The sequence below is a fragment of the Gallus gallus genome, chromosome 3, assembly GCF_016699485.2.
Source record: "Gallus gallus isolate bGalGal1 chromosome 3, bGalGal1.mat.broiler.GRCg7b, whole genome shotgun sequence".
Lineage (NCBI taxonomy): Eukaryota > Metazoa > Chordata > Aves > Galliformes > Phasianidae > Gallus > Gallus gallus.
In genome coordinates, this window is record NC_052534.1 from 16,232,158 (window position 1) to 16,242,566 (window position 10,409).

The window sequence follows — 10,409 nt, forward strand, 5'->3', positions numbered from 1 at the left end:
GTGCGCGCACGTACGCTCGCAAAACACTCCGGCTCCGAGCGGTCCTCGGGCTCCGCGCTTTCAAACGAGCCGCGCGGGGGGCGGGCTGGCGGCAGGAAGCGGCGGGGCCGGGGAGCTCGCGTGTGCGGTAGCGAATAGGGCTGAACATGCACGGAGGATCCTTACTTGGATGCAGACTCTGCTTTGATGTGAAGGGCAAAGCGAGGGGATTCAATACCTCTGCTTGCTGATCTGGCTGTTTACTAGGTGCTGAGTGTAGCCGGTATGAATGAGTGGCAAAAGAAAAGCCCTCTAGACTGGGAGACGTATGTGAACAAAAGGGTGAAAGTTGCAGCAGATGAGAAAAATGAATACGAAGGATGGGTCGTAACAGTTGATCCAGTTTCTGCCAGGTAAGTAGCAAAACCTTCGTTTTCCTCAAGCTAAGAGAGAACAATTTTTTGAGGAAAAACCTAAGCCATCCTCTGATTCTATAATTAATCTCATTCAGTGGACTGATAAGTACTAATTAATAGTACCTGAATTCATGCTGCCTTTACGGTGGATCTGGCATTATTAGTGCTAAAGTGCTATTCTCTCATTTAAGAGAGCCCTTGCATCATAGAGAGAGCCTTGCATCATAGAGAGAGCAGGAACACAGAAACATTCTTATATGTGTTAGATGTTTAACCTCTTATCCTCTGTCCAGAGTTCTCACGTCAGTGCCCTGCTTTCCCTTCTAGCAGACCTCTGTGACCTCTGAGACTTATGAGATGCAGTGGCTGCAGGAGAGGAAGCAGAAAGTTGTTTCAGCTTTCTGTAGCTCTGCTGTGCTTATATTCTCATGGAGATGCTTGCCTTTTTGATAGGAAAGGTCTGTTAAGCCATGAGTGATTTGAGGGATGGCTCAGGCTAAAATCAAGGTGTATTTCAGTGGACATATCACAAAAAGCCTTTCTCTCCACTAATGGTGGCAACAGCATATTAATAAATAGCTGGCTTAGAAGTCTGGAATTTTTCTTTCCATGAAAGGAAGCAAATGGTTTCTGATTCTTTTCTGTGATACGTGAAGAGGAGATTCTAGAAGTATAACAAGTTGTTTTCCTGCCTGTATTTTAGGAGTTCTGGAATATAAGTGCCCTTAGGAAAAGACCAGGAAACAGTCTTAAATAGCTACACCATGAGCCTGTCCATGCTGCAGCGTGTTCTTGCTGCAGTACTCAAGCTATAGTCGTTAAGAAGCTAGCAGTACTCATTAAAAGAGAAAAAACATACTACTAATTGATCAGTAATTAAATGTTGATCATTAATACGTTCTGATGTTACACGGTGAGCTGCCACCACTGTACTATTAGCTTTCCAAGTGTTGACTGTATGAAGGTACTGTTTCTCAATTTTTGAAGACTTAAGCAAAGGTTGGGATGCTGCCCATAAACGTCAGATTCCCAGTCCAGATTCTGATGCACACCTCTGCTTTTTTCCTTTTTTATTTTAACGTAAGGCTTTGCTTGTTGGTACTTAAAGTAGTCTCCGATTCCAGGCCCCACAGTTTCACCATTTTAAGGAAGAGCCTATTTTTAAGGCAAATGCTGCCTACTCAGAGTTGCCTGAACGCCCGGATTACACCAGGGCTTCTGAGCACTCATCTCCAAGACTCTTAGGCTGTGTTTCTCAGTCTTCAGTAAAGCACAGTCAATCAGGTGTTCTTCTTTCCCTGACAGTGTCGTCCTTGCAAACTTCCCGGAGAACGAACCGGTGTCCATTTCAGTTGTGTTAGGCCATGCGGTCCAGGAGGTCAACGTAACGCAAGACGCGGATGATGAAATGAAGGCACGGCTTTCCCGCATATTTGAGCCTGAGGAAAGCAAAGCTTACAGCCCAGAGGAGCTCGACAAGAGGAAGAACGACTTGAAGAAGTGGCTGGAAACAAACCACATCCCCGTAACAGAGCAAGGCGAATCGGGAAGAACGCTGTGCGTGGCAGGGGTGCTCACCATCGACCCGCCGTACGGCCCCGAGGAGTGCAGCAGCTCCAACGAGATCATTCTGTCTCGGGTTCAAGGCTTGGTACAGAGCTACCTAGACAAGCAGCAGTGACGCCTGCCTAAAGCAGCTGGGCCTGCCCACCCCGCCTCACAAACTGCTCTGGGCGCCCGTATCCGCTCTACCCAGGAGTGCTGGGTATAGGTGCCTTTGTCTGGTTTTCTGTGCTTTAAGAAAGGACTACAGCAAGTGGTGCAAACAAAAAGCACCGCTGTGTTTAGTTCAAACAAATGGATAACACGTTAAACAGCTGTGTCACTGTGGGTTTTTTAATCAGCGTTGTGAAGTATGGTAGATGAGAAACATAAATGGTATTCCTCTGACTAAGATCCGTTTCATTACTGTTCTAATGGAGGCATCTTTACCCGTTTAGTTGAACAGCTTCCACAGAGTATTTTTTCAGAAAGGATTCTGACTTATCAAACCAAAAGACTGTTTTGAGAAAGCTTTTTTCTACAGTAGTTTTTGTTTTAAGGCGTGACCTTTCACGTAGGGCAAGGCGTGACAAGTTACCAGGGAAGGCAGCAGCAAATAGCAGGTTTCACCAACGTTGTTCCCCATCTGTATTCATTGTTTTGGAGCAGCAGCATTTGGCAGGGCCTCACTGCTTAGGACTCCTGGCAGCTCAAGAACTCGGTGTTTCCTCTTTAGGCTTTGGCACTATTTTATGCCAATGCCACGACGCAGTAATTGCTGTATGATTATTAAAGAAAAAAAAAACAGCACGAACAAACACCTTTAAAAAGCCCAGGTCCTCGTTAACAAAAGGCTCCCCTTATTCCTCCTGCGGTTCATTAAGAAGTACTTCGAGTCAGTGAGGTTCCTGCCGATGGCTCTAAAAACGCTGCACGGTCCGTACGCTCCCCCATAAACCGGCTGGATCGCCGCCGCCCGCACACGCAGATTCCGCAGCGCCTTCCGCTTCCTATCCGACACGGCCCGACCGCCTGCCTGATAGGCCCCGTCTGCGCATGCACAGTACTGCAGCCGCAGCTCTCGCGAGATCTGCGCACATAGCCGAGCAGCGCGTTCCTCCCGCCCCGCGTTCTCTAGCGACCGGAGCCCCGCCCCGGCGTGCGGCCGTTGGGGTGCGGCGCGCAGGCGCGGCGGCGGTTCCCTCTTTCTCAGGGACGCGCGCGGGGCTCGGCCTGTAGTTGGGACGATGTCGCGCTACGGGCGTTATGGTAGGGCGGGCAGTGGCGAAGGACGTGAGGGGAAGGCTTGGCGCGGCGGAAGAGGGGCGCGGGCTGCCGCTGGCAGCGGGGATGGGCGGTGTGGGGAGGTTTGCCTCGGGCCGCGCGGAGGGGGGAGGCGGCCGCTCTGCGGTCGACGGCTGTAAGGGAAGTCGGCGGGAGAGGCGGGCGGGGTGCGGGAGCCGCTGGTCGGCTGGGGCCGCAGAGCGGCTCTCCAGCGGGAAGCGGGCTCTGAGGGTGACGGAGGGGCGGGCGGCGCGGCGCTGGCGGGAGCGCAGCAAAATGGAGACGGTATTAAAGATGGCGGCGCCTGCGGGCCGCGGGGGGAGGGGTGGCCGCGCCGCGTGCGCGTCTCGTGCCCTGCGCTGCGCCTGCGCGCTGCCGCCCGCGGGCTCCTGCTGAGATGGCCGCTTTCCCTGCAGAGACCAAGGTGTACGTGGGGAACCTGGGCACGGGCGCGGGCAAAGGCGAGCTGGAGAGAGCCTTCAGCTACTATGGGCCGCTGAGAACCGTGTGGATCGCCAGGAACCCGCCGGGGTTCGCCTTTGTGGAGTTTGAAGACCCGAGGGATGCTGAAGATGCTGTGCTTGGCCTCGATGGGAAGTACGTGTGTGCCGAGACCCCTTGGCTGCTCTGTCAGCAGCACCTCACCTTCTCCTGCAGCTGTCAGCAGTATCAGCTCCTGTGAAATGGGAGGAGGGCAGACAAGCAGTGACTAACAAGAGCTGTGTTTGCAGGATAATCTGTGGCTCCAGGGTCCGAGTGGAAGTGTCGACGGGCATGCCCCGCCGCTCTCGTTACGACAGGCCTCCTGCGCGGCGCCCCTTCGACCCCAACGACAGATGCTATGAGTGTGGTGAGAAAGGCCACTATGCCTACGACTGCCATCGCTACAGCCGCCGGAGGAGGAGCAGGTACGGGCGGGATGGGGCGGCGGGGTTGCTTCGCCGGTTCACTTTGGGTAGAGCTTCTTAGCGAACAAAAAGCCAATTTTAACTCTTAATGTTGTAAGTCAACAGGTGTATATCACAATTTGTTGCTAATACATATCAAATGTTGCTATCTTAATAATCAACCTGGTCAAAACCTTTCAGGTTTCTTCGTTTGAGTCAGTCGCCTTGATTCAGAATGTCACGAGCCTTAAGATTTCATGCTGAGGCGCCTTGCAAATCCGACACTTAAGATCCTCCTAGACCTTGAGGTGATCAGCATAAGAGGCCAGATCCCCTCGAGCCATCTCCAGCTAGCTCGACCTTATTCTTTAAGGGCAGAAAATTTGAGACGGTGACCGCCGTAACAGTAAATTTGGCTTTCAATTGGGGCCCCCCCCCTCCGGTTTAGAAAGAGGAACACCAGATTGACCACATTCCCAGCTAGAAAAATCTTCTTGCGTCAATCAAGCCTCACCCTGGCTCATTGGGCTGTCAGTTTGATCGTCGTTAGATTGAAGAGAACACCTAGATGCAGCGATCGGCTATAGATACTTCTAGATCGTCTAGATCTGCTAGACCTTGGGCCAAAGAGGGTCGACCTGCAAACTTGCAAGGTTTATTTTAAATACGCATTACAGTATTTTTTTATTCTAATGTAATTCTGCAATGTAATTCAGCTTTTAACATTTTTCTAGGTAGTAAAAATGCTCAAGACAAGTAGGCCCAGGCATTTTTTCCAACTGACAGATGCTAGTGGTGTGGTTTTGTTTTTGTTTTTTTGTTTGTTTTTTTGTTTTGTTTTGTTTTCTTCTTAGTTGTCTGAAAGTTTTGACTTCAGCAGGGCCTCACGAGCACTGTTGGCTGAGGCTGTTTTCTGATACGTGTTTTCTCTAACCTAAAACCAGGTCCCGGTCTCGATCCCGCTCCAGGTCCCGAGGAAGAAGGTATTCTCGCTCACGCAGTCGAAGCCGTGGTAGGAGGTAAGATACCAAGTGCAGTCACCTTGCTGTTTATTTTACTGTTTTTACTTTTCCCTTCATTCTAGGAAGGATACCCTTTTGTGAAAAATACCTCTTAGTAGTTTGTGTTCTGTTTTTTTTGTAGGTCAAGGTCAGCTTCCTACCGCAGGTCCAGGTCAATCTCTCCTCGTAGGTATAGATCATTTTCACCTCGCAGATCACGGTCTGGCTCTTTAAGGAGATCAAGGTATGTGTTAGCAGTGATGCTGTGAGCTCACAACACTGCTGAAAGCAATGTAATTGCTGGAATTAGTGAATTAGTGCTTACGTTTTTTGCAGTCCGTAGTGCTGATAGGAAGCCTCGTGGAGTGAAATCCCAGGGCTCATCTGAACGTTTCTTCTGAAGTTAAAGACCTGTGCTTGTAAATTCAAAACTGCAGTTTCTGATGTTTGGTTTTTTTTCCACGCTGTACTGAAATTAAGGCTGTGATTTCATCTCTGGCTAAAGCTTTCTAATTTTTTTTAAGCAATACAGAGAGTAACGATGTTTAGTTAACTCTGCAGTGGGAATCATACATGGATGATATTATTGGCAGAATCTACTGCCACTTTCTAGTAATACTGTCAGGTTTGAACCATAGAACAGCCTGGGTTGAGAAGGACCACAGTGAGCATCTAGTTTCAACTCCCCCTTGCTGTGTGCAGGGTCACCAGCCACTAGAACAGGCTGCCCAGAGCCACGTCCAACCTGGCCTTGAATCCCTCCAGGGATGGAGCATCCACTATTCTTCAATAGGCATCCATTATTTTTCCATTTTTGGCCTTACCTCTACTAAGGAAGTATGTTAGCTTGTTTGAGCCCCTGTATTTTTTGTAGCTGACAATGAGTAACTTGAAATAACTTAAGTAGCTTCAGTTATTTGTGCTACACTGATAACTTCGGAGAACTGTGCTGAAGGATCTCAGCTGTATGAGTCACAGAGGAGCTGATCTTTCACTGCTCTCTCTTTTGTAGATCTAGGTCCAGATCACGCTCAAGGTCTCGGTCTGTTGTATGGCCTCGAAGCAGGTAAAGTGCTTGTTCTAATTTCTTCTAATTGAGAGTAGTTGAAGAGTTCTCTCTCTCTCTGTCCCTTTATCTTTTCTTTTTGTCCCCTGAAAGGGATTAGAAGGTTGTACAGCATAGCAGTATTTGCACTTCTCGTACACCTTTCTACAGACCACAGAACTGATTTATGTCTTGTACTTCATAAGTTTGCTTTAGTCTGTGGTGATATGTTAGCCATAAGCAAAGTATATGTGTGACTTACATTCAATGGAGGGAAGCTCAGAAATAAATTTGTTGGTTATGTTTGACCTTTATCTTGCAGGAAATGTTGCATAGTCTTTTTCTTGTTGTCTTTTTTAAGTCCTAAATGCTGACTATAAGCACTGAGAGGATTCATACTATGAACTCAGCTCTTGCTTTACCACTTTACATGACTGTAAAATGGGTATAGAGGTGAGACAGGCTTCATTAGGGGAGCGGCTGCTTTAGGACTTGCAGGTTGATTCTTTAAGGGATGGTGGTGGTTGGTTACTCCTAGAGTTGTCCTGACACACCACTCCTATGTGCTAGTGATGATGCAGGAGATCACCACCCAGGTGCAATTTGCAGGCTGCTGTGTAGGCAGGGATGCTGCTGTGCTGCTTGGGGACTTCTGCTTCTGGAGTGGTCCAGTTCTTGCACAGAGGATACTTAATGCTTTCTGAAGTGCTCATCTCATGTGTCTGCAATTGCAGTGGTGAACAGTGGTGTAGTTACAGACTAGAACTAGAGAAACACTGAAAAGGGTAAATGGTCCTACTTCTAGAGCCCTCTGATTGGCAGTCCTCCTGCAGTAAGGTTTTGCCAATGTTTGTAGGAAGGTAACAATGCTCTTGTGTTATTGGCCAAAGGAAGTTGTGCTCATGCTACAAAATATATGTTCTGGGTGGATGTGAGGAACTGTTCTGTGGACCTTGGAGGCAATAAGAAAACTGCTGGTTACAGCGTTAATTACTCATAGGGATGATGGCTCAGTATAACAACCAGGAAGGCTTAAAAGCAATTGCACCGAACCATTTCACTTAGGCTAGCAGTATCTGCACAGTACTTCTGTAAAATAATAGGCAATATAAAAGTGACTGTAAACAGTTGCAAGCTAAGGAAATTGTCTTCCCAGGGAGTCAGAAATCAGCCGTGTGATAATATTAAATAGCAGAAAGCTTCATGTTCTAGTCATTAAAAAGCAGCAGCCAAAAGAGCATTGTAATGCTATAACGTGATGGAAAGTATAGCAGTAATAGCTGAGTGGCATAATCCTAAGCTGCAGCAAATGAGAACAAGCCTAAATGCAGCAGCTGTAGACACAGAAATGAAGGAAGAAAATCTGCTTACCTCTGGAAGGCCTCTGGCAGGCAGGGATCTCCAGTGAGATACCCTCACCTCCACTGCCAGCCCTTAAATGAGGTCTGGGAAGGGGTGGATCCTGGCTCCAGCCCTTCTGGTCACTCAGGACCATTGCATGCAGCTGAGCTCCCCTGGGCTGGCCCTGCCTTCCCACCAGGTGTTCAATCACTGCTTCAGGCTGTGACAGCATTTCTGCTACATGTATGAAAATTACATCCTAAGTAGCACAGCAAACACTTGAATATGTATATTGACGTGCAGAATGCATGAGGAAAGTCTGAGTTAGATCTCAACCCTTAAGATGACCTGAGAATAGTTTACAAACTATGAAGTCCTTGTAGCCACGTATATAACACAACAAAAACACTATTTTAATTGGGATAGCAAATGAACAGTTTAATTTACTTGAATAAAAGCGGCATTGAGAACTGAAGAACGTATCAGCTCTTCAGCGTGTGGCTGATTCATCTCCTAATGTGCTGTTTAATTAAGATCTTATCTTAAATGACACTTGTAACTATTCTTCCATTTGTGAAAAGGACATGGGGGTGGGTGGGGCTTCTATTTTGTAGAAGTGGTAGCCAAAGCTTTGCTGGGGAGCTTCTTGGGTGTGTTCTTTTGCTTCCTGACAAGCGGAGTCTGCAATAAGAGCTAAAGGATTCTTCAGCAATGTGATGAGGAAGGGCCGCCAGCCCAGAGCGGAGCATTCCTTTCCGGTTCGTGATGCTATGTAGTGTGAAATTGCTGTTGCTGGTTAAGCTAACCTTCATTGTATGTGCATGCCACTGGCTGCTTTGCTGAGCTTTATTTTTCTCCTATTGTAGGTCTGGGTCCCATGGTAGATCTAAATCTGGCTTACCTGCTAAAAGGTGAGCGTATAAACACAACTAGCACTCAGTAATCTTTTTTGGTCATGATTCCGAATCTTTTTGGACCAGTATCTCAGTTGCATGTAAAAGAGCCTCTTTAATGACTGTTTTTAAATTACATTTAAAAGATTTTTTTAAATGACTTTTTTTTCTATAGCTGATTTTTGTGGGTTGGTCCACCATTCTTTCAGAAGGATTGTGGATATCTAGCAAGCTCTCATCTAACTCATGACTGACGGCAAAGTATTTTGGCAGGATTTGGGGCACATCTTGCCCTGCCCTGCTCTCAGTCCTGTCTTTTCTTCACTTGTTTCACCACCCTGCTGTCACTTTATAGCTGCTTCAAAGCTCTGGCAGCTTTCTACTGAGGGCTTCAGCTTTCAGCAGTTTTCTGTCTCAACTGCAGCTTCTTGCTTAAAGTAAGCTTCTAAATTGGGCGTACTTGCTATCAGCAGCATTAAGGGTGGTATCTCTACTGTACACAAAAAATGTCACTTATTGGTGCTTTAAAATGGTCAAAAGTGTTGAGTGCATGGAAGTTACTAAGTGAAAAGAGTTACATTGCTTTTTCTTTCTTTTACAGTCGCTCAAAGTCCAGATCACCATCTCCAAAGAGAAGGTAGGAATGAAAAGTAGAGTCCAACATGTGCTTACAATGGACTAGTGTCTGTAGTGATTGCTATAAAGGTTAACTTCTGCAAAAATAAAATCATGAACTTCTTTCCTCGTGAACTATAAAACTGGAATTTGCATGGGTGTTTCCTTCTGTGAGTCACAAGTTTATAACAAGGCTGTTTCTAGAAAAGAACTCTAGTGTAGGTGTCCTGTGTCCACTCACTGTTGGAATCCTCTGAGGTAACCTACTTCAGTGGAACTTGGAAAGGACAGTAGAAAAGGCAAGAAAACATAGCAAGTAACAGAGGAAACAAAATGGCTCTGAGCACAGCTGGGAAAGGGGTGATGAAGTAGGAAGGAAACCACCAGTATTTGGCAGGATTCAGTTCTTGGTGAATCTTCACAGTTGGCCCTTAACTCAGGGTGCACAGCTGCACACCAAAGTCAGAAAGCAGCAAGTTCCTCTGTGTAACCAGGGATGTAGATAGTGGGCTTTCAGTAGCCTGACCTGCAGACTCATTGCTAGCTCCAACTTGAGGATGTATAGATTATAGCCCACCTTCACTTTAGCAGATAAGAATCCATCTGTGCATGGCTGGAGCTTCACAGGTGCTCTTCTTGAGCATGCTCCTTGTCTTACCCTAGGTATCATAGCTGACTCTTATTTTACCTGGCCCTTTCACGTGTCAGGTTGCAACTTATATGATGTAAAACCTAACATATCTAACGCACGTGAGCTGCAAGTGAAAACTGGATAGAGCTCATCTGGGGGAGTGGTTCATAAACAAAGGAAGCCTGGGGCAGCATGCATGTTTTCTGCTGCTTTGGCTGTAGGAGTTGTCCTTACTCGTTTTTATTTCTCTTTCAGTCATTCACCATCAGGAAGCCCTTGAAGGAGGAACACACATCCTGAAAGAATGGATTCAAGTTAAAAGGTTAAAGTTTAAGAAGAAGATTTATTTTGTTTACATTATTATAAGGGATTTTGTGGTGTCTTTATAAACGCAAGGGCTTAGTCCTAGAAGGTTGTTTCTATTGCCTAACAACAGGCATGAATTTGGATCTTTTAAAAGTAGACTAATGCAAAACTCCTTTGTTGTGTTAATGTTCAGTGATCTGGAAATATAGGGCTTTTTGTATTTGGTGCATTGGAATAAACAGTGCATTTCTAACTAAGAGGTACTTTGCTCTAACCCTGCTGTTCATTACTTGGTGGGTGACTAAAGCAGGTCACTGAGCTGACTCAGGGGAGGCAGGCTGTCAGGCACTTGGGAGCTGAGCACAGAAACATAAGGAATATGAGACTTCTGCTCTTTTCTTTCCTCTTGATTAAAGGACCAATGAACTCAAGGTACTCGGAATAATTTTGGGATGTAAACTATTGAAGT

The 10,409-nt window shown here is 46.7% G+C and overlaps 2 protein-coding genes across 3 annotated transcripts; both read left to right on the top strand.

The window, feature by feature from the left end:
- The first annotated feature begins 124 nt into the window (after positions 1-124).
- GEMIN6 (gem nuclear organelle associated protein 6) lies at positions 125-2,349 on the top strand. The gene is made up of 2 exons (NM_001277722.4): positions 125-392; positions 1,701-2,349. The coding sequence occupies exons 1-2, from the start codon at positions 265-267 to the stop codon at positions 2,074-2,076; spliced, it is 504 nt and encodes a 167-aa protein (NP_001264651.1). The 5' UTR covers positions 125-264; the 3' UTR covers positions 2,077-2,349.
- Positions 2,350-3,098: 749 nt separating this feature from the next.
- On the top strand, positions 3,099-10,197 carry SRSF7L (serine and arginine rich splicing factor 7 like). Of its 2 annotated transcripts, XM_015283521.4 has the most exons (9): positions 3,099-3,206; positions 3,638-3,818; positions 3,953-4,129; positions 5,053-5,127; positions 5,252-5,353; positions 6,122-6,175; positions 8,362-8,406; positions 8,990-9,025; positions 9,890-10,197. In XM_015283521.4, the coding sequence occupies exons 1-9, from the start codon at positions 3,185-3,187 to the stop codon at positions 9,912-9,914; spliced, it is 717 nt and encodes a 238-aa protein (XP_015139007.1). In that variant the 5' UTR covers positions 3,099-3,184; the 3' UTR covers positions 9,915-10,197. The 2 variants fall into 2 exon arrangements, with proteins under 2 accessions (XP_015139007.1, NP_001026539.1); NM_001031368.2 differs by lacking the exon at positions 8,362-8,406.
- Positions 10,198-10,409: the final 212 nt, after the last annotated feature.